This window comes from Rhineura floridana, chromosome 2 (assembly GCF_030035675.1).
Source record: "Rhineura floridana isolate rRhiFlo1 chromosome 2, rRhiFlo1.hap2, whole genome shotgun sequence".
Taxonomy (NCBI): Eukaryota; Metazoa; Chordata; class Lepidosauria; order Squamata; family Rhineuridae; genus Rhineura; species Rhineura floridana.
Window position 1 is genome coordinate 82812305 of NC_084481.1, and position 26836 is coordinate 82839140.

Here is a 26836-nt window from a genome sequence, read left to right on the forward strand (position 1 = left end):
GCTGGGTGTATTGGTAGAGGGCGCATTCTTCCAACGGATAAGTGCCGTGTGCAAACGGGTGACGCAGACAGTTATTCGCTGGTTTTCTTCAGGAATGGGACACACTCGCTACCTGTTGTTTCTGTGATGTTTAAATGAACTTGTTTAACGAAAAAATGCTGGTAAACTGAATGAGTTTGTTGTTAAGTAACACAGTGTATTCTATTGGTTCATACTGTGTGGACTTAATTAGTTTTTGCTTATGTTTTTAGGATTTGTGAAATAAGAAACAACTCCTATATCTGCATTGGCATATACTTAATCTGAGGGGGGCGTTGGGCACGAAAAGATTTTGCAAAGGGGCATTGGGTCAAAAAAGGTAGGGGAACGCTGCTCTAGCCCCACTCTCCTCTGACATGTAGCTCTTGACTAATTATCCCTGAGGGAATGCAGCCCTCAACAGATGCCTTTGAGGTTGTCCTATCTGCTGGAAGTCCTGGGATGCAACTCAGCTTGCAGGGGGGGTTGCATGGTACAGAGGAATGTTCAGTTATGGGAACTGCAGCCTAAGGTGGTATAGCCCAAACATAGGGTTATATGTCAGAAACCGACTCTAGGAACTGAAGAAAGTAGTACCCTCTCCCTCTGAGGGAGCTTTTTTCTCAGAGATTGCAATATATTGGCCTAGCCCCATTGATGGAAATGCTTATAGCCCCACCCCCATTTTTGCCAATAAATTGTGATTCCCTACTGTGTATTGTGATGACATCACAAAGCAGTGTGGGCATGGCCACTGCAATACAGCCCCTCATTAATAAGGCAGCAGTTTTTGTAGTCCCTAATCCCGGGGAATCCTTTGCACATAAATCTGACTGTTGAAGAACCTTTGAACATCCGCTGAAAACATTTGAAGCCCCATATCTGACAGTTTATTCTGGGTGCCTAACACTTCTGTGCAGCTGCTCATTCTAGAGCCATCGTGGCCAGCCTGGGGCCCTCTAGATGTTTTGGACTATAGCGCCCATGAGCCCCAGCCAGCATGCGCTTATCCCCCATTACCAATCTCAGAGGAACACTTTAAGAAGGAACACTTTGTTGACTTTGACTGAAGATTTTTTCTTCACTAATTAATTGCAGATGGTGAGGTTTTGGACACTCATATGATAGGGAAAAATATTAGAGCACCTCCACTGCACTATGCACCCCAGCAATAATAAAGGAGCATCCATGACTTTTGAAGCAATACCCTTTTGAGGAGAAGTCTTTGATTTTTGGAGACACGAGCATTTTATCAGTAGGGGATGTTGTCAGACAGCTTTCCACCCTCACTCCTTTTTCTCCCCCCTTCTTTTCCCCTCTAGTGTGCAGAATCTGTTCTTTTCCATGCTCCTGCTGCATCTGAAAAGAACAGGTTTTTGTCTCTAGTCTCTTTTACATGCTGTAGGGCTAGCCATTGAATTCAGAGATTACCTGGCTCTGTGTTCTGAATGTGAAAAGTTTCTTTTGTGGCATGTCCCCATGGAAGGCTGTGATAGCTGCCCTCTGATGGATGAGCAGGGCAAGCAACAACCTAGGGCTGGCTAGCATTTTACAGGATTGAAGTGTATTCCCCGTCCTCTTCAGATGCAGGATTTCTCCATCTCTTGAATCCAACTGTTCCTGATTTTGCATTCAGGGAGAGTGCCACTGCTACGATAGTGACAGCAGAATGGAAAATGTGTGCAGTATAAATTGCTTCACTTTCTCTTGCTGCTCTTTTTATTAATTTCCATGCTGGCTGATTTTATAGCTTTCTGAGTCTTTTATTTCCCTTTTCTCGGAGGACGTTTCCGACCATGGAATCTTGTTTCTGATTTTTAAAAGGAGCATTCTGCTGCCGTGGCTGATGTAGTGCAGGAATGAAACAACCCTCATATTACACAGAATATTGCAGCCCTGGATCTAGCCCCATGCCTGCCAGTATGTGATGTAATTGCATTACAAAATGGAAGGAAAGATTCTGCTGAAAGAGACTAGGACAAATTATATTTGTGCACCTCCTCCCACTTTGGCAGGAACCCAAGCCACCTTTGATTAGTAAAGCATTCATAAATGCACATTCATCTCTCAGTGACTGTAACGTCCAGGAACAGCTTGCATGTGTGAATGGACTGTCATCACAAGTAGAATGTTGCAAACAAGAACTGTTGCATTATCTCAAATATAGTGGGTTAGATTCCGAGTGTCTCTTCTGTGAATGGAAGGGCTCCTTTCATTCATGGTAGGGACTGAAATCCAGTGGAGGTTCCCACTGGATGAAGGAGAGGTGAAGGCAGTGTTTATTGATTTCCCCTGCAGCCCCCCATGGGTCCATCGCTTATCCAGAGCAAATGTTCAAGAGATAAAAGGGGAAGGAGGTACCAGTGAAAACCAGCTACTCCTTTCCTCCAGTGGGAGTGACTCATGAGCAGAGTCTTGTTCGCAGGAACTGTGTATTCAGTCCAGTGCTTTTCAGTAGAGTTGGTCCACACATTCAACTGTCAGTTATTCATGAGTAATTATTTGGTAAAAAATAGTAGAAAAATCACATCCTTGTGTACACCTCGGGATGGAAGGATCTGTCAGATCCGGTTCTCTCCGGTTCTCATTTTTCCAATCTTAAATTCAATTCTCCACGTTTCTGCAGCAATTCGCAAATTTCTTTTTTAAAAATTCTAATGAAAAATCATCATTTTGGGGTGAATTTCTCCCCTAATATTTTTGTCTGCAGTTTTGGCTAATGTAGACATTTTTGCAAGCAATTTCTCCTAATATAATGTACTTTTCTGTTATTTTCACTAATATATTCATTTTTAAGTATATTTTCCCCTAATATATGCATTTTTGCAAACATTGTATGGTTGGAGAACTGTATCGCAAAATTCAGATAAGTGCAAATTTTGAAGGATGGCCGTGTTTCCATTCTGTATTGTTTTCGAAAGTGTGAATTTGATAGATTTGACTTTAAATGCAAACTGAATCAAATTTCTCTGCCATCCAAATTCAAGGTATGCCCTATGCAGCTTGGGACCAGGATATCTAAAACATCATCTTACCCCTTATATACCCAGTCGATCACTGTAGATGAGGGCCTACCTACAGATACCATCTTATCAGGAGGTCTATTCTGCACAACATAGGATGCGGACCTTTAGTGTTGCAGTGGCTACCCTTTGGAACTCCCTCCCCTTAAATATTAGACAGGCACCATCTCTGTTATCTTTCCATACCTACTGAAGACCTTCCTCTTTCAACAAGCCTTTTAAGTAGAGACCTTATCCAAGTCTGCATCTATGTTGGAATTATTTTTTTATATATTTGTAAAGCTTTTCCCCCAAAGATCTTTGTTTTAATATGTTTTTTATTTATTTATTTATTTGTTTGTTTATTTTCATTTCTAGACCGCCCATAGCTAATAGCTCTCTGGGCGGTGTACAAAACGAGATTAAAATACAATATAGAATAAAATCAGTAACAAAGGAACACATTAAACTAAAAACATTAAACATAAAGCATTAAACATTAAAATGCCTGGGAGTATAGCCAGGTCTTAACCTGGCGTCTAAAAGAAAGAACCGTAGGCGCCAGGCGTATTTCCTCCGGTAAGTTGTTCTAAGGCCACATTCACACCATACATTTATTCCACTATTATTCCACTGTAAACAGTAATGGCTCCCCCCAAAAAAGAATCCTGGGAAGTATAGTTTGTTGAAGAGTGCTGAGAGTTGTTAGGAAATCCCTATTCCCATCAGAGAGCCACAATTCCCCAAGTGGTTTAACAATCAATCCCTGTTCCCAGGGAACTCTGGGAATTGTGAGTCTGTGAGGAGACTAGGAGTCTCCTAACAGCTCTCAGCACCCTTCACAAACTACACTTCCCAGGATTCTTTGGGGGAAACCATGACTATTTAAAGTTAAATAATAGCGGAATAAATGCATGGTGTGAATGTGGCCGGAGAAATCTGCAATATGCGTTACTTCTACCAGGAATGGCCACATTGACAGGGGGATGTGACTGTCCCATTTCTATGATTGCCTATAAACCCTAGTTTCAAAATAATCAGGGAGTTAAAATTCTACATTCTTGAATGTTTTCTTAGAAAAGAGGGAATCTCAAAGGTTCAGGGATATTGCTGTGATCTTAAAGGACTCATGGCACAAGCCCATGGCACAAATTTGCATATGCTAATTTATATGTATAATAATAATAATAAATATAGAGGTCTCTGGGCAAATTGTCATGGCAGGTGGCTGGGGTCTCACCAGCAGTACACCCTATATGCAAAGTAAAAAAAAATGTTTTTAAGTTCAAAAGAAAGGAGGGATAGGGGCAGGAGATTTGGGGTCAGACACCAAAGACCTGCGGCTCACAAGTCTCCTGCCAAGGTGGCAGAGTAGTGACTATACCCTAGAAAGAATCATAATTTTTTTATACATACAGGGTATACAAATGTTGTTAATTTGTCATAGGTGGCAGTGATTACTGCTGCTCTTATGCTATCTGTTATCATGGACAGAATGAATTGTCCGTTATAAGTGTTAAGAGAAGAGTGTGCTAAAGCTTTATAGCAAGTGTGGGAGAACCTATTGCTTTCCAGATGCTGCTGAACTACATCTCCTATCAGCCCAGCAAGCATGGCCAAAGACCAGGGATGCTGGAGTTGCAGTTCAGCAATATCTGAAGTGTCAAAGGTTTCTCACATCTGTTTTACAGCATGCACCTACGCACACAGCTACCTATTTTTCATGCTCTCTGTAATAATTTTTTTATATAACTACATGTCTTGACATTTGCTGAGTGATATCCTTTTTTTTAAGACAAAGGTAAGCTACAAGGCAGGGACTATGATCAAAGGCATTTAGTTAGTTAGTAACTTTCACCCATCTGTGGACAAATATTGGCCTTTCCCAAAGGGGATTATGTCCCTGGTTTTATGATGGCTTCCTTGGAACTCCCCTCCATCTCGAGTCTGTCAGTCAATAATGTCATAGCAACAAGAAGTCATTAAGCGGGACGCTGCCCACAGAGGAACCCAATCCTGCCAAGTCTGTTTCAGAATGCTCCATGATCCTCCTGGGGTATCAAAAGACCCTAAAGTCAGTCAGCTGTCATAAAGAGACCCCATCATCCTTGTCACAGAGCCATGCTGCTTAACTGAGTTTTCTCTCTCCTGACCTCAGGCTCAGGTGTAGGATATTCAGCTCCCACGACAGGTGCAGCATAACCACCATTGCATGTAATGCTCACTGTGGTGGAACAGAAACAGGAGGTTCCTCTGTCAGTGTAGGGCTAGGCAGTGTGCCACAACATGGCTGCTCCAGAACAATCTCAATCAAAACATTTTCATTTATAAAGTAAAAGTATATTTATATTAAAAGGCAGAACACTATAAAGGGTTAGGCAGAATAACAAAGGAGAATTAAAACACATGTCTAGCTACTTCATTTAATGTTGTGCTCCTGATCTTAATTAGGGCCGGCTGTTTTCACTCTGACTGGGTATGTTGTTGGAGGTGGTTTCCAGGATCTGGTATGGCTGGCTGCCAACAGGCAAACCCTCCTGCCAGGACCTCAGACCAGATAAAGGACTCATGGCCTTCTTCCTTGCGTCGTCCTCAGCCACCAGGACAGGAGGCACAGTTTGTAGTGAGAGTTAGACTGTGTTGCTTGTGAGCTTATCCCTTTAGCAGCTTTCTATCCTCATATGATAAAAATGGCAAAAAGAAGGGAAAGGAGAAGGACTCCTCCTCCTCTCTCTAGGCCAATCTTATCAGGCCACATCAGTGATTCATAGGTTTAAATGAATCAATGGTGGCTTGCAATTTTAAACAATAGGTTTCTGGTACCTTTGATACATGTGGGCCCAGCAGATTTGTGGATGGGAAAATGCACATTATTAATAGGCAATATCGCTAGCTTGCAACGTAATGGTCTAGGAATTAAGAGTGGTAGGAAGCTGCTGGTCCCTAGTCAGGAAAACTTGCTAGATTTGGTAACCTATAAAGAATAGATATTTCCATAGCAGCTATTACATAGCCCTGCAACATTTTTATACAAACCTTTTATTTAGGTGGCTTTCTATGCCTAATAAAACACATTAATAAAAGATTCCTAAGTACATAACAATGACAGTCCCACATCCCCAAGTTATGTTTGAACGATGCTGAAATAAACAAAACTAGACCTGCTGTGGCCTTTGCTGCTGGCTAGGTAAAAGATCAGTGTTTATTTTTTCCAGAACCTTATTTGCAATAGGTTGCAATACCAAGAGATACTCAAAATGTGTAAATGGATGGTTTATGTTGCACAGGGGCAGAAATAGTAAATGAACTACAGAGAACAGTGAAATAAAACTAAGTCACCTTATGTCATTGTGGTCCAAATATTATACATTGCTATCCTACCTTATATCTGGGTTGGGTGTATTTGGGTCCCCCTACTAGCATAATATGTACTGGCATTGGAACTAGTCCCCAAAACTGAATTGATGTAAATTGTTTCAGAGCCAAGCTAGATGTTACTTTAATAATGTAATAGCATAATGGTCAACCACACGTGGTTGTTTTTTAAATTAATAGTAAGTGGGGGGATGATTTTAATCAGGTCTGCAGTATGCGAGACGGGAGCTCCAGTGGAAGCCTTTTTTCCCCTAATGTTCATTGCAGTGTGCAAGATAGGGATGGGATCCGTTGGCTGGTGCCAGTTCGAAAGCATTCTGTTAACGTAACAAGCCCATGTTGACTAGAGTTCATTCTTTGTTCACTAGCTATTGCTTTTACCAATCCATTTTTTCTCCTTACAAAAAATATTGATATTAATATCAATATTTTAAAGGAAATACAGCTTTTTCAAAAGAAATATTGATAAAATAATCATTCTTAATAGCAATATTTTAGAGGCAGATTTTTTTTGAAAAAAATCTGTTTTCAAAAATAGCCACAGAAATTCACTACATAAAAATCAGATCCACAACTATAAAGAATAAGCGAATTAGTGGAAAATTCAATACCAAATCCAAACTGGGCAGAATTCTAACACATACCTAGTGCAGCGGCGTCACTAGGGAGGTGCGGAGGGTGCAGACCGCACTGGGTGACACCATGAGAGGGGGGTGACACCCAGAGCCGCCCCTAGGCACCGCCCCTAGGTCCTGCCCTGCCGCCGTGCTACCATGTGGAAGGCGTGCGACGCGGCCAAGCTGGATCGCCCACGCAGCCAGTTAGATCTTCTGAAGCCGAGGCAGCACGCAGACCACCCTCCTACAGATGGAGGCCTTTGATTTTCCCCTCGCCTGCCTTCGGCTGCGCACACTGGCCAACGCAGGCGGGGGGGAGGAAGAGGTGTGGGCATTGGTGGGAGCCCGGCCCGTCCTACGGTGGCAGGGAATGGGGGGGAGGCTGGATGCGGTTCCTCGGCTCCAGCGGCCTCAGTGCCGTGGCAAAGGAGGCAAATCAGGGTACGATGCAGCGCTCTTCTGCCAGCTGCTGGATCGCCTCTCCTCCCCCGCGCCAGGGCATGGCAGAGCCAGAGGAGGGGGGCGAGTTGGCCGGGGGCGCCGTCCCCATCAAGATCGCCGTCGAGATTCGCACAGTAGCCAATGCCAATTCAACACACAAAAAGGTCAGTCTCCCTTTGGTGTGGGCCAAATGAGATGCGATGTTAAATGCATCTTTAGCAACCACATCAGGATTCTTGAGAACGTTAGTGGTAGGTATGCATGTGTGTGTGTGAAACAGTGAAAGAGAGAGAGAGACTCCATCAGGACAACAGCATGCTGAGACGGGAGGCTTAATCCTTTCCTCCCCCTCATGATCCCCAAAAAATCTCCACAGTGGGGGAGCAAAGAGTTAAACCTCCCCTCCCTCTGTGCTGTGGACCTGACAAGTGTCCCACTCTGCTCACCTGTTATATAGGAATCTGCCTTATAGGGAGTCAGACCACTGATCCATCTAGCTCAGTGTTGTTTGCACTGACTGGCAGCAGCTCTCCGAGCCTGACTTGGAGATGCCAGGGATTGCAGCTGAGATGCTCTTTCACTGAGCCGCATCCCTTCCCCAGTAAACTCTGTCATGATTGCGAAAGATGCATTTCACATTACGTCCCCATTTGGATCTAGGTGGATGTGAACAGAATGTGGTCCTTTTAAAAAAACACAAATCCTCTGTATAGTTTTCCTTTGGGGGAAAGCACCCTGTCTCTGAGCATGAAGATGGCCCATGAAGCACCTCGCCCACCAAGACGTTGTATCTTTCTACCCCTGCCCCACTTCCTCATTCCCCTCCTGATCCCCCACCTTTATCCTTTTCCAGTTGCACCATCACCACCATCTCAGCATCTCAGACTTGGCCTTCCCTTCCCTCTGCTGTGCAGAAAAGGGGTTGTTGAGCCACATTGGAATTGTTTACCTGGGCAAAGCTGCCACTAGCTGCATCTCTCCACCAAGGCAGGAGTAGAATCCAAACCCTGGGTACAGAACCCGACTGTCAGGGATGGGGAATCTGTGACCCTCCAAATGTTACTGGAACGCATCAGCCCCAGCCAGCATGGCCAGTAGTCAGGGATGCTGGGAGGAGGAGCCAGCCTTGCCTGATCATCTGCTGCAGCTGATATAGAAAGGAGGGTAGCAATCCCCTTTCTTGCATTACCTGTTGCCGTATTCTCTCCTGGCATAGATGCTGTGAAAACACCCCCTTACATAAAAGAGGGAGAGGGTTCTCTGTAAACGGGCACGTGGCAGCCCCCTCCCCCCAGACCGAGGTCTTCGAGGAAGGAGACTGGTTTGGGGGCCACCCCAAGCCCTTCCCACCGGGGTGGGAGAGGACGGCTTCCCTCTTGCCCCCCCTCCCCCGGAAAGCAAGGCGGCCAGAGGCCCGCGAGACGGACAGACGCATGGGTTACCACACTGGGTGACAGCAACCCTAGTGACGCCACTGACCTAGTGCAAGATGTGTGTTTTCTTGGGATCTTGGCTGGAGAGGGTAAAAACCCCTCTCCATGCTCTGCAGTCCTGATGAAAATCATTCCATAGGTTAGAATTAATTATTTTTTAAGACCCATATGTGGTTTCTCATAATGGTATTAAAGTAATGTCTCGGTTACTCTTTTTCATTTCGTGCATCAGCAAAACCCTTACAAGCCTATCTTCACTGTCATACCAGTATTTAGTAGACTTCAGATCAGCAGGGGAATGGTCTCACCTTACTCTTGATTTTATTTGATTTTGTTTAATATTTGTATGTCAGCTTTCTGACAATCATGTTGAGGTCAAAGCAGCTCACAACAGTTACAAAGCATTAACAAATAAAAGTAACACTTTGATCACTGTAATCATGTCAACAAACTTGGTATATCAGTAATGCTTACCAAGTGAGCAAAAACAATTAATTAAATAAAAAATTGGCACAGTTCTAAAAAATTGATGCAGTTCAGTTGTTCTTGTTTGTTACTTTTGTCCTATTTTGTTCTGGTCCAAAATAGACACTAGTTGCCTGTAAGTTTTTCCCAACTTTGTGATCATCATCGTCGTCATCATCATCTTATTATTATTATTATTTTCCTGAAAAGCACCCTTTGGAGGTTGCACCTTTGATTGGCAGAGTAGCAGAGGGGAAGGAGTAATTAACCCTTTCTCCATCAGTAATTTCCCCCCAATTTTTTTCTGATTAGAATCTACTTCTACCAAAAACAGTTGGGTGGAGTTAGTGGGGGAAATGGCAGAGAAAAAGTTGTCCAATCTCCCTCCCACCATCTTCTACTAAAACCTGCAGCATTTTGAATGTGATTTTCCGTATTTTATTAAAAAAAGGGGGGGTTAGATGGATAGAGAAATTCACACTCATTTATTTATTATTATTTATTCATTAATTGTATATTCCATCCTTACTCCCGGAAGGAGCCCAGGGTAGTAAACAAACGATGAAATACTAAAAGCATATTTTAAACATCTTAAAACAAAACATTTTTTTAAAAAAAACCCCAACCTTTTAAAATATCTTAAAAACAATTCCAGCACAAATGCAGACGGCGATAAGGTGTAAGATCTAGCTTGGTCTTAAGATAGCTGCTAGATAAGATCAAGAGAAAGGCCTGGTATCAGCTCTGCTATCAGTAGATAACATAGCGTTGTACTTGTCAGATTTCCTGCCAAGGTCTATATACATAAGTGGAAAAAAACAGTGTATGCTCTTATTCCCCCCCACACACACTTGATACAGCTTCTCTTCAGTCACAGACGCAGAGAGTTTAAGCAGACTTAATTTGTGGGACAGTTGGGATTGTATCAACAATGCTGTTGGCAAGGGATACTGTTTTACAGCATGTATGTTAAGCATGTAAACTGCTTAAGACGGGGGGGGGAACTGCCACTTAATACAAGAATGTTGGTGAGTTCTATATTTTAGCCAATTAAACAGCACCATCCTGACTGAGATGATCAAATCCCATAATGATCTTAAGATACACCTGTTGCCATTTAATCCATCTTGTGAGAAGATCTTGTTGTACAAACAAGCTTCCTTGCATGAGAGTCATTTTGAGAAGGTTCAAAGGGCCAAACTATATGTGGCATTAAATGCTTAATTTGGTACTGTGTATATCTTTTTAAAAACTGTAAATCGCAGTGCCTGAATGGGGGGGAATAGAATCACAGCTGCATTTAACCCTCCCTTCATATACACCATAGTCTCAATAACCCCACCCCCTAAATCTGCTATTTGATCTGGATGGAAAGGGTGAGAATGTGACCTAGAAGCTGCTATTTACAATTTTAAAAGTATATATGCCAAAGATAGTCAGTGTGATGCCCTCCAGATGTTGTCACAACTTCCATTAGCCTCAAACAGCATTGACACTAGTTAGGAATTATGGAAGTTGTAGTCCAACAATATCTGCAGAGCACCACAATGGCTACTTCCCCAATATGTTGTTATGTGTCTTCAAGTTGATTTTGACTTATGGCAGCCCTGTGAATCAGCGACCTCTAATAGAATCTGTTATGAACCACCCTGTTCAGATCTTATAAGTTCAGGTCTGTGGCTTCCTTTATGGAATCAATCCATCTCTTATTTGGCCTTCCTCTTTTTCTACTCCCTTCTGTTTTTCACAGCATTATTGTCTTTAGGAAAAAGGTACAAAATAATATCCAGGTGTTTGGATATCCCAGTGAGCACAGTTGGATCAAGAATCGGGAAGTGGAAGCTGAATCTCACCACCCAGGCACTGCCAAGAAAAGGCTGTCCCTCAAAACTCAGTGCTCGAATAAGAAGGGGATTTGGGAGAGAAGCCACAGAGAGGCCAACAATCACTTTGAGGGAGTTACAGAGTTCAGTGGCTGGGAGTGGAGTTATGGTGCACCAGTCAACCATATCAAGAGCTCTGGATAACATTGGCCTGTATGGGAGGGTGGCAAGAAGAAGCCGTTACTCAAAAAGTAGCATCTGAAAGCACATCTGGAGTTTGCCAGAAGATGTGAGAGTGCCCCAACTGCGATGTGGGAAAAGGTTTTGTGGCCAGATGAGACCAAGATAGAGCTTTTTGGCCAAAACTCAAAGCGCTATGTGTGGCACAAACCTAATAGTGCCCATGCCTCAAGACACATCATCCCTACAGTGAAGTATGGTAGTGGCATCATCATGCTGTGGGGATGCTTCTCATCAGCTGGGACTGGGCATCTTGTTAAAATGGAAGGAAGAATGGATGGAGCAAAATACAGGGAAACTCCAAGAGAACCTGCTTCAGTCCACTAAAAAACTGAAGCTTGGGAGGAAATTCACTTTTCAGCAGGACAGTGATCCCAAGCACAAGGTCAAAGCAACATTGGAGTGGCTCAAGAACAAAAAGGTGAATGTCCTACAGTGGCCCAGTCAAAGTCCTGATCTCAGTCCCATTGAGAATCTGTGGTCCACAAGCGACGTCCAACCAACCTGAATGACCTGGAGCGAATCAGCTAAGAAGAACGGGCCCAGATCCCTCCGACAAGGTGTGCAAAGCTGGTACATACCTACCCCAAAAGGCTTAAAGCTGTTATTGCAGCAAAAGGTGGCTCTACTAAATATTAATGTGTGTGGGTTGAATACTTACGCAAGTGACATGTTTCAATTTTTTATGTTTCTTACAAACATTTCCCAATATAAAACCAATGTCAACTTACAATAATTGATTTTGAGTTTCAGTGTTTTAAACTAAAATATCATACAGAACAAATTTACAATGTAACATTTGTAATTCAGTAATATGAGAGTGTTGGTTAGGGGTCTGATTACTTTTGCAAGGCACTATATCCTTAACAGAATAGCGCAGGTGACCTAGTTCACCCCAGAATAGTTTGGCTATCTGTATGGCTCAAAGATTCTCTCCATTGGAACATCAGCAGTTTTTACAATTCCTGTAATGTTGCTGTTCATGATCAACTGATATTGAAGGTTTTTCAAGCCTTAAATTATAGCCAATATATGCATGTAGTTAAAAAAAATCTCAGGCTTTGTGTACATTTAAATGACAAAATACACCTAACTGTGATTTTTACATTAGGAATAGCTCAGTAGATCCTAATTTAGGAGCTAGTGACCATGTAAGCACTACCGAGTTTTGAGGAGAGTGTCCTTTTCAAAATAGGAAAGGCCAAAGTGGATCCACGGACCAGTTCACACAATCAATTGCCATGATAAGACTGCTAGTTGAATGTTTCAATGTACATTCCAGCATGTAGTGAAGTGGTCATGTGATTCTTTCACCACAGATCAAACTCACCATTGTGTAAATTGTGTATCATCACACAATTTTATATCAAAGTTTCCAAAAGTTGATTGAATGATTGCACAGTAAATGGGAATGGGATTAGGAATTGGGTTTTTAGTTAATTGGTCTCTCCATCTATGTGGAAATTTATATCCTGGCAAGTCTGGCTGTTAGATATTGTCTTTAATACACTCTTTGCTTACAATCGGAGACAAACTAGTATCCTAGAGTGATCAATGGCTTTTGTGGTGGTCTGGTTATGAAACTTCTTTATATTCTTAAATATTGGATTACTGGAAACGCTGAATAGTAGGTGATGGATGGATCACTGTGCGGTTGCTGTCTGGGATTTCCAGTGATGGCCATAAACAAGTGACTCAAGTGAAGTACCTCATTAGAAAGGAAGTTATTCTTGCCAAGGAAATCAGCTCTTATGATCAGTTGTATATGGCACAAGATACACACACTCCATCATATCAGGAGGCATGGCAGGATTATAAATTTATTAATATATATCCAGTTTGCTTATAACCCACAGATGTTAATAAAAATCCATTCAAGCTGATAAATAAAATGTCATTTTAAAATATTTTATTTTTGCAGACTACATTTACTTAAAAATCTGCCTGATTGTCATTTTACTGGTACTGTTTTATCAGAATCCTGATAACCTGAGTTTTAGGATGAAAGGCGCACACGGTGGGGGTATTGAATGCAATTGAACAATTGCGAACAATTGGAGGGAAATAAACTATGGCAGCTTCTGTGCTAGTGTTGTTTTCTCCCTGGATTGGGGGTGTTTTAGGTGTTGGATCCTTCAGATCCAAGCCTTCCTCTAGTTCATCCCAGAAGACTCCCAGACTCCCTCTGGCATGTCCCCTTTTCGGCCTTATCAGTGTTGCAGCTGCAGCATCTGTAGGGAAGGGCTTTGAATGTTTCTCTGGCGGTAGAAAGGGGGTATCCAACATTGGATCTCCCTCTCCAGAGGCAGAGCTCTCAGTCCCTCCTCCCATGGAGAGGGAAGCCAGGTGTTTCCTATGATCCCTGGGATGCCCATCTAGGGGCCATAGATTGCAAGGCCCATGTTTTTAAAATCTGCTTCCAGCCTTCATTTGTGATGTGATTGATCATTGAGACTTTCACCTTTTGGGTGCCTGCATGTTATGTTATGACCAGGTCCAACAGAACTGGAGAGGTAGGTGTGTTCTGCTCTACCATTCATAATTTCTGAAGAAGTGTTTGAAGGGCTCTCTCAGAAACCTTCCTTTATTTGAGGATTCTTCTGAGCCCCACTCACTCTTTTTTGTCTTGTGCTGTCCCTCTACTGACCTTTGCACATTTCCTTACAGATTCACTTCCCTCTTACATGGACTATTATAAATTAAAAACCTTTAAATTACAGTTAATTTAAAGCAAATGAGGAACAATGTTAAAAATGCAGACTAAACAGAAAAGGCAAATGATTCCTAGATTCACATCTGCATGCAAGAGTGCCTGTCTCAGTGTGATCGTGGCTTTATTTCTCCTTGAATTTCTGAGAAGCCAAGTCTCTGCCTGAAATGGTGCTTCATTCCCAGCAAAGAAATAAGCTGCTAAAGTAAAATGCAAATAGTGTCTCAGTGGCCTGGATATGTGTCAGGATGCAGGATTGGGGCCCTGAGGTTTCAGAAGATGAGGAGGGAGAGGGAATCGTTTGGCCAGAGTTGTGGGAAGAAGAAGCAGGAGAGGAGGGGGAAGAAATCCCAGAGATAGAACTGTCTAGCAGCAAAGGCCTTGAAAGTCTTGCAGACACCGGCCCTTCCCTGGAAGTTCCCACGCATCCTCCCCCTTCGAGTTCAGAGCAGTTGGAGAAGGAGGGAGGGCCTCCTGAGTCAGGGAAAAGCAAAGAGAAACCGCCAGACGCCCCCCCGCTTTCCCCCATACCTGAGTCAGAGTCTTCAGAAGGGGAGGGGGCCGTGCTTCCCCCTTCCCCGCGTACCAGAAGACAGCTAAAGCGAAGGCAAAGGAGGGAGGAGAGGAGGGCGGTGGATGAGAGCACGTTCAGGCGGAGTGAGAGAATTCGCGCCCGTTTTCACCCTTCTTAAAAGACAGGAGAGATAGTGGCTCCTTTGTTCTGTCAACTCTCTTGTATGTCGCAGGATATGTTTTGTAGTGCAACTTCATGAGAAGACGTAGTTTGTGTCTGGATATTACTTTAATAAAGACAGAATTGCTTTCACCAACTGGCCTGGTTCCTGAGTCCCATCCTGGATACGACAATATGGGAGATCCAGGACTGTCTTCGGAGCCTTAGACAAAGCCCCTCTCCCTGGTGCTGAACTGACTGGAGGCCCTGCCTGTCAACCAAGAGGTAGCATTTCCCAGAAGTAAAGACTTCTTTATTTCTGGGAAGGGGAACGCCCATAGCTCGGTGGTTAAACATCTGCCTTACATGCAGAAGATCCCAGGTTCAATTCCTGGCATCTCCAGATGGGGCTGGGAGAGACTTCTAGAGAACCACTACCAATCAGTGTAGACAGTACTAACCTAGATGGATTGATGGTCTCAGTCAGTGTAAGGCAGCTTCCTATGTTTCTACTACCCCATTCTGGAACTACTGGAGAGCTTGTGTGTTCCTGCTATCAAAATGGCACAATCATCGTGCCTGCTTTATCTGCAGTCAACAAGCCAACAGTGTGTCTCCAAAGTGATGTCTAAAAAATAGTATCATTGTGCTGATCCAAAGGTTACCTCCTCCATGCCTAACACCGCTCCTGCATGATATTGCTCCACAAGAGGACTGTAGCATTTGTAAGCCAGGCTGATTTTTAGAGACCTAAATGTCTTGGACCAGGTTATTTTAAAGACTGCCTCCACCCATATAGTACCTACTACCTACCCATGCACTAGAATCTGCCTCAGAGGCACTGTTGCTCTAGTTCACCATTGAGGAAGATCAGGCTGGTGGGTACTAGGGATAGGGGCTTTTCAGTGGTGGGCCTGTATCTCTGGAATTCCTTTTCCTGAAAATGGCTTGTATCCCTCTCTTGGTGGTTTCTCAATGGACCCTAAACCCTTTTAAATTTAATGGAGCACTTTTTTTATTCTATTGTTGCTTCTTTCTCATTCTCTTGTATAGATTGGTGTATTATGTATTGTAGTCTTCTAACATTTTAATTTGTAAGTATTCTTCTGAGATCTTTGCCCTAAAAAGTGGGATTAAAATAACTAAAATAATTTGGCCTCTTTACATTCACCTGCCTGATTACATAGAAAGCCTGTATACCACTTGCTACATCATACAAAGCAGCCAATATAAATGTTGCTTTGCTCAATGTGCAGAACCATGAGCTTCCATACTTGGTACTTCCTTGAAAGAATGAAATAAAGGCTATGAAGTTAAGCTAGAGATACAAAAAGTAGATAAAACTATTGTGTAACCTCACTAGGGATGGGATCTATTGGCCAGTGCCACTTTGAAAGCATTCTATTGACCTGACAGACAGTATTGATTCAAGTTTGTTCTTTATCCGCTATCTATTGCTTTTACTGATCTGCTTTTCCCCCCTACCTCCAAATCAATATCAATATTTTGAAAGAAAATATCAATATTTTCAAAAGAAATTAATTAATATTTGAAACTATCAAAATTTTGAAAGGAATTAATATTTTGAAACAATCAATTTTTAATTATTTTGAAAGGAAAGCAGCTTTGCATTCTCCTTCTCCTCTGCTATAATAGGCTTGGCTTGCTTCCTCCGCCCTTGGAGCTTGGATTATTCGAGTAGAGGGGGATGACACACACACACACTCATACACACACAGAGAGAGAGAGAGAGACTGCTGTGCTGTGAGTAAAATCAATAAAAGAATAATATATTCAAGGAGGGAAATCTTCTGTTGGGGGAAAACTGCTGAAGTTTGGAGCAAACCGGATGACTCCACAGAGATGGAGAATATGCAGGCCATTGAAAAATCTGGTGCTAAATCCAAATTCAGCTGAATTCTCCCCCATCCCTTACTTTACCTTGCATTATTGATATCCATCCTTAGGGTGCCACTGCTATTTCAGATGGTTTGGGAAAGAGATCCAGCAGAAAAGGTCAAGGCAGATGCGATAGGGCTCTCTTGAAGTTTACTTATAAAAGCAGGTGAGGGGCACTGAACCTTCTACCTTCCCATATCTTACACTCCCCCCTCCACGCCCATTTTCTCTCTGATACCAGGAATGAGTTGGGGGCAGAGTCAAGTGGATGAAGCAACGTACAGGAAAGGAGGAAGGGTCAGCAACCTTCTCCCACATGCTCTTTTTACTGCAACACTCCCACCCCACATCTAGTTTATATGTGAAATGGGAGTGGACATGAATTTGCTACAGTCACCTCTAGTTTGGTTCAAAGCTGAAATTCAGAACAGGATAGTGTATCTTTAGCCACTGTCTCATACCCCAACTCTAGACAAATAGCTCAGAAAACAAGGTCCCCAGAGATACTCTTTTTAACTTTCTATCTGTCCTGTCCAAAGTTGAGAGACTCAGACTCGACAGTGTTTTCTTCTTTTTATTAAAGTAATACATAGCTGCAGTGCAGAGCACCTCATATAACTAGCTACTCTTTCTAGGAACTCAGAATCTCTCTAGCACTAACTAAGCATGACTTCGCGACTCCTAGACGTTGACTCAGCAACTGTCTCCCCCTCCGGAATCCATTTAAGTAAAAGTGGATAAGAGAAAGTTCAACTCATTTGAAATGTGGTGTTGGAGAAGAGCTTTGCAGATACCATGGACCTCGAAAAAGACAAATAATTGGGTGTCAGAACAAATTAAACCAGAACTATCACTAGAAGCTAAAATGATGAAACTGAGGTTATCATACTTTAGACACATAATGAGAAGACAATGATGCTGGGAAAAACAGGAGTAGAAAAAGAGGAAAACCAAAAAAATGATGGATAGACTCCATAAAGGAAGCCACAGACCTGAACTTACAAGATCTGAACAGGGTGGTTTACAACAGATGCTATTGGAGGTCACTGATTCATAGGGTCGCCATAAGTTGTAATCAACTAAGACTCCACCTTACTTGGGTCTGTTGAATCTCCCACCTCATACATCGAGTGTGGGGTGAAGGTGGACTTCAGTCAGTGTTTCAGCTTCCCCCTTTGATGGAGGGGGGCTGCTAAGTGTCAGTTCAGTCGGGAGAGGTGATGGTACAACCGGCTGGGAAGCATCTGATTGTTTCCCCTGATTCTACTAAGGCAGGGTCAGGTAGACAGGCTGGCTTGGGAGGAAATAATTAATTTCAGTAAGGCATAATCCTCTAAATATGTCAGATTCTTGGGGAGGGTGGGGTGGGGAGGGGTTTTGAACAGAAATGAAGATTACCAGCAGCTTCTTGAGCCAACTAAATGCAATACAGAGTCACTGTAATGGAAGTCAATTAAACCTGCTTCAGTGATTTTGGTGGTGGTGGTGTCAAATCTGCCATGTACTCGGCTCAAGGAGAGAGGGGGAAGAAAGAGTGTTCTGTTGATGGGAGTCCTGTTGCTTGTTGAGTGCTTGACAAACAACTGTGTGTGTGTGTGTTTAAATTTTTGAGTCAGGAGAACTAGCAGATATTACATAAGCAATGAGATTTGTTTTTCCCAGCAGCCACATGGATGGATAAACTCTAGTTGGTATCCACAGAACCCTATCAGCCCTAGCTAAGGTATAGGACTGATTCAAACATTCAGTTACTGATGTGGTGCAATCCTCTTTCAAATTAGCTCAAACAAAATTGCATTTCATGTGACAAGCTTACAAAAGTTGGGACATGGTTTGTTGTGAAGGTGCTTTTTAAAGAACAGATCCAGCCCCTTTGTGAAATCTAAGGTGAAGTTTAGACAAATATAGCTGGCTTTTAGAATGGCACCCCTTCCACCCCCTTTTTTAACATTAGGGTTTAGTGTTCTAATGTTAAAGCTGTACATTCATAAATGTTCCCCCAAATTTTTTGCTGCTAGTGTAGAGGATAGTGATTGCATTAGCCCTGAGATCATGCCTCTCTGCAGTGAAGCTGGACGAGATCTAAGCAAAGGCTGCAGTGCCAGGTCGGTGTTGTTTGCATTGAATGAGATGCATTGAAAGAGCAACTTGCTCCATTGATTAATGATGAATAGGTCCAGCTTAAGGGCTGGTTCACTCATACATGTACATCACTTGAATTTTTATTTTTATCACAGCTAAATGTGTGAACTGATTCAACTGAAAAGCAATTTGGGGTGATCTTTCATCTTTGGTGATATGAAAGTTCTCTTGTGGTGTTGATCTGTGATAGCTCATTCAGATGTGGAGATCAGCACTCAGTGCTGTGATCTAGTGAGGAGCATGTACTGGCCCTAAATTCCAAAGTGCATGAGCAAGAGAAATCTGTAAGTAGTATTCTTGGCTCAGGGCCAGCAGAGGGAGGGGAGGAGATTGGGTGGGTGGGCAATGGGCAGAGGAAAAGGAAAACATTATTAACAGCATCATTATTTTTCAGGATTACCCCCACCTTGTTATTCTCCAGCAAACACATGTAGTCTCCCACCCAAATTTAAACCAAAGCTGTCCCTGGCCACATTCATACCAGACATTCATTCCACTTTAAACAGTCATGTTTTCCCCCAAAGAATCCTGGGATGTGTAGTTTGTGAGAATTGCTAGGAGACACCCTATTCCCCTCACAGAGCTACAATCACCATCATTCTCTGGGAAGAGGAGCTGTTAAACCAACCTGGCCACTGGAGCTCTGTAAGGGTAATAGGAGTCTCGTAACAACTCCCAGCACCCTTCAGAAACAGATTTTTTTGGGGAAGCCAAGACTGCTTAAAGGGGAATAAATGTCTGGCATGGGTGTGGCCCCCTGATTAACCAAGCCAAACAGCTGTTAGTCTGGCTTTTAGACCACTGACAATTGTTTCTTACTGAGCATGCCTGCACTATCATAGACTCCAATGTTAATTTTTAAAAATTAATTAAAAATCAGCCATGCATTTTTTAAACTTTTAAACTGCAGGAAATAAAGGTCAGAGTATGGGGCAGGGTGACTAATAGGATACAGGTTCTCTGTGAACATGGCTGATTTTTTATTAATTTCAACAAATTATGAGACCATTGACAGAAAAAAGCCCAGCAGGGGTCTGGAGTTTTACTTGTATTTCAGACTTTAAAATCTGGATTCTCTCTTGAGTGTTTTGTGTATTGCCATGACAACTTGGAGGGTCGTTAAGCAGTTAAGCAAGGATTTCTGAGTTCAAGACTATAAATTTGGTAAGATTTTGTTTTGAAGTGAGTTTATGGAAAGCAGCAGAATGGCATGGGGGTATTTATTATTATTATTATTATTTTTAATTTAACGTGGCAGAATGCGAAAAATCTATGCTGACTATAGTATATAGCCACTCTTGTGGCTGTATAATCAAAACAAGAAAAAAGGACTTTTCACTTTCAATTACATTCCATTATAAACTATCCAAGGCTATATGATGCCACACATTTAAAGCACATGGCTTCCCCAAAGAATCCTGGGAAATGTAGTTTAGCCCTTACAGAGCTACAGTTTGCAACACACTTAATAAACTACAGTTCCCAGGATTCTTTGGGGGAAGTTATGTGCTTTAAATGTATGGTATGCACACAGCCCAAGTATAATTCATCAGATAGAAGGCCCCTCCATACCGGTATTGTTTTGTAGATGTGTTCTGCAACATGTCACTGATGCAATAATAGTTCATTAGTGGTGGATGTATACTGGGGTGTCTATGCATCATTCTGCTTTATTAGATTTTCTGCTATGCTTTCCCATTGTTATTGCATTACTGCTGTCTGGAGGGGCACTTTTATGCTATAGTGCAACAGCATGTTTTTAGGATAAATTTAAATTTGTTTTATCCATGGTATGCTTTTTGTAATCTTTATGGACGCTGCTTAGAAACTTTGGTGATTAAGTGTTATAAAATAGCTTAAATAAATGAATGAATAAAAGGACAAAAAATAAACCAGCAAATTTATAGTCTGAAAAGTTACAGGATTTCAGCAGAAAACTACAAGGATTGGAAACAAAGCAGTACGTCTACCCCCAAACATTTGCAGGTACGAACAGTATTGAAAGTGGGATTGTGTGGAACTGCTCCAATACCATTATGAGCAGTCAAATAATCATGAATGTACAATAAAAAGAATGTCTGAAGGGGCGCATAATCTCACATTTATATCAGCAGCTAAAAGACTTAAAATAGTTCTAGATTGTATTTCGGCTTCCAGGAACTGATAAAGGGGGACTAAGTTTTCTCCAAATGTTCTTTGCTGTGTTTTAATTGTACCATCTCAGTAAGTTCAGTAAGGCAGTGTACCATGCTTTATTAAACCATTTTTGCTCAGTTGAAATGATCTGAGGATGCCATTTGGCTGCTGTTAGCTTTTTTGCTGCACTTAGCAGATTTCCCACTGAATTACAATCTTCTGGATTGTATATAATTTTTAAAATAATCTAGAAGACTTGCTGGTATATTATATTAATAATATTTTGTATAATATTAATAATTTCCCCCAAAACCTCTGATTTTCTTACCACCTATGTATACGCATACAGTCTGCTTTGTGTTTCCAGCATATGTTACTGATTAGGATAAGCTTTTGATGTGGAGTCAAATACCAGCAGTATAACATCCTATTAAAATTTTCTTTTAAGTTTACACAAGGTGATAATGCCAAATTATTAGAAGGCAGACAATGTTTTTAGAGTGGCAGAAGAAATTTTTCAGGCCTGGTGTAAATTCTAAATAAAAAATGTGTAGATTTTCTATTTGGTTTCAGACTGAATGGGAATAGCTAATTTATTTTTTTAATGCTGACTGTGTTGCAGCTGCTGTAAGCACCTGTTGACAAATACCTGTGACAACACCATCACACCACCTCCCATTGCCCAGGAACATTTTTTATTTAATGTGAGGGATGAACATCCATATGCCTCAATGTAAGTGTGCATTTTTTAAAAATCAGAAATGTAAGTCAGCAGGACCTTAAGGAATGACACATTCATTTTTGAAGCATTTGACTTGCTGGTGTGTACATCTGCTGTGTACCGCCCAGTAAGACTGTGGGAGAAGAATTCATTGTGACTGCTCCAATAGCTGTAGTCCTGTGCAGAATTTGCTGGTAGTAAGTCCCACTGAATACTGTGGGACTTTCCTCTAAGTACACATACTGGATATAGAATTGTGCTGTTTCACTGGCAGATTCCCCTTCTTTCTCCTCCTCCTCGTATTATTTTTATGTCATTGCTGCTGTGGGGTGAGCCATCTCTGTTCCCTGCTAAATGTTTACCTCTCATGCTGTCTTTATTCTGTCTTTCCTGACAGATCAAGTTGTAACCTTTGATCACACAAGAAATGCTTCTTTGCTGTTACTGCGGTCTTCCCTGGAGAGAACAACAGAGAAGAAATAATTAAAGCATGAACAAAACCAAGTATCTCAAAACAAGCCCATCTGGGCTGGGTGAGGACCAGGTGAGATAGTGGGCTGATACCTTGAAAAAAACACAAGCATCTTATTCTTGCAAATTGGAGATGGTCTGTATGGCTTTCCATGATTTTTTAAAAAATATATGCAGATACTCTAGTAGAAAATCCATCCAGATCAGGAGTCAGTATGGTGTAGTAGTTACAGCACTAGGTCTGGATGTAAGAAATGCAAGTACAGATCCGTGTTTATTCATGATGAAGCTCAATGAGTGGATAAGTCTCTGTCTCACTTACTCTCTCACTCACTCTCTCACTCACTCTCTCACTCTCTCTCACTCACTCTCTCACTCACTCTCTCACTCACTCACTCACTCACTCACTCAGCTTAACCTATCTCACAGAAATGTTTTAAAGATAAAATTGAAATAATGCCCTGTATGCTACCCTGAGCTTCCTGAGGTGATGCTGGGATAGTAGTCTGATAACAGAAGTAAGCGAAGTAAAAGAAGCACTTTCTTTTTTATTTTATCTTATTTCTTTAAAACATTTCTTAACCCCTCTTCAATGTACAGCATAAATAACATAAACAATGTATGTATTGTTTGCTTCTTCTCCCACCTTGGGTTCCCAGATGTTGTTGGACTCCAGCTCCCATCATCCTCAGGCAGCATGGCCAATAGTCAGGGGTGGTAAGAGTCCAAGAATACCTGGCTACTCAAGATTAGGGAAGTCTGCTTTAAAAATTTCTGAAAGTAGCTACTGGGAAGGGATTGGGGGCTGCTTCTGTGCATTTTGAAGGGACAAGCAGCAGCAAAACATGCATGCTCCTTTCAGAATATTTATTTTGTACTTGGATTTCTATACCTGAGAGCAAAATTTTGCATGGTGGGTCACCCTCACCTTTGTGCCAAGAGTTTGCCCCCAACATATTTTTGATGATATGCCATTAAACAGGATGAATGTTGGTAAAACTTATGTACATGTTGCCCATTACTGTGAGCGTCACAAAGTGGAGGTAGTCAATGTGGTTCTATGGGTATTTTTGTCAAGTATCTGCTAACAGTCACCAGTAGGGTAATTGTCAGCCCTGAACATCTGGCACTGTTGATCTGACTCAGAACTAGCTAAAGGCCTATCAGATAAGGTCTAGCAAGCGGGTTGGAGGGAGAGATCCATTTCATTTCATCTCAGGGAGTAGGTATGGATGGAAAGTTTTTGTCCTTTACCACCATCACCACCTGTATCCACCATGACTCAGTTTGGTTCCTCATAAGACCTCTTTCAGGGATAGCCAATGTGGGGTTCTCCAGATGCTGTTGGACGCCAACTCCCATCAACCTCAGTCAGCATAGCCAATGCTCAGGGATGATGGAAGCTGTAGTCCAGTAACATCTGGAGGGCACCACATTGGCTATCCCTGCTGTATCTGCACTACAAATGTATATCAGCTTTAACTGTCATTTCTCCCTATTCACAAGAATCCCAAGAGTTGGAATTTAGGGAGCTGCTGAGGACCCTGTATTAGTGATTAACTTCCCCACTCTCCTGAGAACTATTCATTTCTAGGGGATCCTGAAAGAGAGAATGACTGTTTAAACCACCTTGAATTTGTAGTGTGGGTATGTCCTGAGTGCGCTATCTTTTCTTGCATCAGCCAGAACAATTATTAAAGTCTTCACTCATCTCATCATACTCACACTTATTTATTCATAGAATGGGAATAATATCTCTTGGAAAGGCTGGGCCACTGGAAGAAGGTTCTTGAAATATAGTTATCTAGCCTAGTTTTTAAAAATGCTTTCATGTTATGCTATTCTGAATACTCTCTCAGTAAGTTGTTCCATTGTCTAATTACACTTAGGACAGGACTAGACCCATGAGAGTAGCAGACCTCTTTCTTCAAGTGCAGAACAAAGCAGGAGATAGGGCTGCGCGTCACTTTTGGTTTCTTGTATGACCTTTGGCTGCACATCTGAAATTTGAGTGCCATGTCTCTTCTATAAGCATCTTTTTCTTGTTTGCATTATCAGGTTTTCTCCTCCATATGTGGGCCCACAGTGCTGACTCTGGCGATGTGTCTGCTCTTTAATGTGAGTACCCAGAGAGCAGAGCCCTGCTGTCTGTGGCCAGGACTTCTGAACAGCATCTGAGCAGTCTGACAAATCCTTCATCCTCTTGCCCTCTTCCTTCTAAAAACATCAGTCTGTTAGATCGTCCATGCCGATTTGCTATGACATACATCAGCATTGATGAGAGACAGGAACAATGTCGGGTAATTTTGAGCTGCCAGAATAATCAGCTGTACACACAACATGGCTTAAAGGATTTCTCAATTAGTAGCATGCATCCACTAAAGAACTTAGACTCTCATATTTTTCCTGGAGACTGTAATCCCGTGAGCAAAGCAGGCAACAATGCAGGGGCACACCTGTATCAGAGTGTGGAGAATCTACACTGGGCCACAGGGGCTGATTCACATTGTCATCCCCACAGTGGTAATGTAGACAAAGAATTTGTTGTCCATTACAAAGGCACAACTCATTGGTCCAAGTATTCCATGGAAGGTATGCCATCCCCCAGCTCACCTGAACGTTGCCGACACTTCCCCATTCCGTTGGGCCAAAACCCACCTGCAGGGCAAGACGTCGCCTTTCCCCCTTCTGCCAAAGTGCCTCCATGGCTTTTCTCCTCCATAGATGGGGATGCCAAAAAAATTCTGAAGGAAAAACTGAGAATTCACAGTCCTAAAGCTACAGAGATTTGCAAGCCTCTCAGACCTCAGGTTTCCTTGAACGACCTGGTTCCAAGGGAATGTTCTGAATGCCGGGCATGCCAGCAATGTAAGAATGGCTGTTCATTTAACTGTTGCACTGTATTTGTGCACCACGCCACCCTTGCTCATGAACCATGGACAGCTCTGGGGAGGCATCAGCCATGCTTCTCTCATCGGCTCACTAACCCAGAAGACATCAAACAAGAAGCTCGGAGAAGGCTACAGATCAGGAGGCAGAACAGCTCACCTACCTTGAGTCTCCATTGTGCCAGTGACATCCAGGAGATGTTCAAGTCTCAAACCACGGGGTCCTTAAAAGGATATGAGGGGGAAGGGGGTGCCAAAAGGACTTTGGAACTGAGCAGAAAAGGAAACTGCAAAGAGAGACTCTATATTCCAACTTTTGAAGAGTTCAAGCGGATGAGAATCAAGGAGACATGCTTTCTTGAAGGCAGCAATGAAATGGCAAAAGATGTGAAGGAAGGAACCCAAGAATTGGAAGAAAAAAGAAACCAGAACCCTTGCTCAGGTGCCCAGCAAGTTCTTGCCAAAGAAATGGTTTCAACAGTAGATGATTACGATGATGTGTTTCATGAAAATACCCAGAGCACATCTGGCTTTGTTGGCTATCAAGATCATTCATCCACATGGGACAGGAGCTTCTGCCTGATGAAAGTGCCTGTGGCTAGGGACAAACACAATGAGGTGCCAACTTCAGACAGAATCCCAGCCCCCATTTGCTCTAGTCCAATTCCAAGACCACCTCTACAGTCTGCTACATCCCTTAGGGAGGAGGGAGGGAAAGTCTGTGCTGAAGGGGAGAAGCAGGGAGTGGATGCAAGACAACTAAGTGAAGCCCTTCACCATGCTGGACGGTCCGTGGTGCCTGAAAACCAGTCTTCTTGCTGCCCATTGCTATTAGAAGCAACAGATATATCCAGCTATGGAGCTAAGCTGCAGAAAATGAAGGATGGATTTATAGGTTCTGCATTGGACCTTATTAAGAAGAGGTAACCAACATGCTAGAGTTCCTGAGAGCAATTTCAGTTGGAGGGTACTTACAAATGTGCTTTCAAATTCAACTGGTATCAGTCATTTCTGGTATCTCTTCCCTGAATCAGTATTCTGCAGAGGTAAACTAGTTTGCACTGAAACTGATGCTATGGATAGCTTTCCCCTCTACACCTCTGGAGAGTTTCTTCCTCTGAGCATCAGGCAGCTCTAGGCAAAGAGACAATATTGGGGCTATGTGAATTTGTACAAAGATTCTGTCCCCTTTGGGAGATTTGATTGATAGCTGTAGTTCAAGCCGAGGATTTTAACTGCTATATCTGATTCCAGGAAAGAGCTTACCTAGCAGCTGAGGGGGGTAGCCAGGTCTTTGTGGAAGGGGGTTAACTTCCTCTGCCCTATGTATGTTTGCTAACTTGCTTGAGCCAGTTGGAGTAACTGATGCTTCTTGTTCATGCTTGTTCTTTGCTTCTAATACATTGACTTTCCTCTAGATCCTCACAGGGAACATTAATTTCTGCCTTTGGGCAGTGAGGTGGAGCGAATGCTTTCCGGGTCACTGTCAGCCATATGAATGAAAGTGACACAGAACATAATATTAAAGCCTGTGACCATTCCAAATCAGACTTTCAGGTGATTTGGGCCAACAATTCCAAAATGGCAGCTTTTGGAAGTGACCAGTGGTCATGGAGACCTAATAGACTGCTAGATTTCCAACAGTATATATTTGGGGCAATGTACAACACAAAGCTAAGGAGGAGGTTTTCCAGGATAATAGCAATGATGCGTCCTGCATAGAGATTGAATTCTTTTGTTGGGACCAAAAGGCTTAGGATTTATGATTTTAAGGCCATATGG

General features: G+C 42.5%; 1 protein-coding gene across 5 annotated transcripts in view; it reads left to right on the forward strand.

Annotated features, from left to right (window-relative positions):
- Positions 1–26836, forward strand: part of LOC133376631 (uncharacterized) — a 113012-nt gene that overhangs the window by 65354 nt on the left and 20822 nt on the right. For 2 of the 5 annotated variants that reach the window (XM_061609132.1, XM_061609133.1), the window contains 3 exons: positions 21597–21707; positions 22093–22239; positions 24225–25977. In XM_061609132.1, coding sequence (XP_061465116.1) covers positions 24425–25977 — 1553 coding nt within the window. In that variant the 5' untranslated portion in view covers positions 21597–21707; positions 22093–22239; positions 24225–24424. Of the gene's footprint in view, positions 1–20772; positions 20825–21596; positions 21708–22092; positions 22240–24224; positions 25978–26836 lie in introns of those variants that run through there. The other 3 variants (XM_061609134.1, XM_061609131.1, XM_061609135.1) reach the window with 2 other exon arrangements.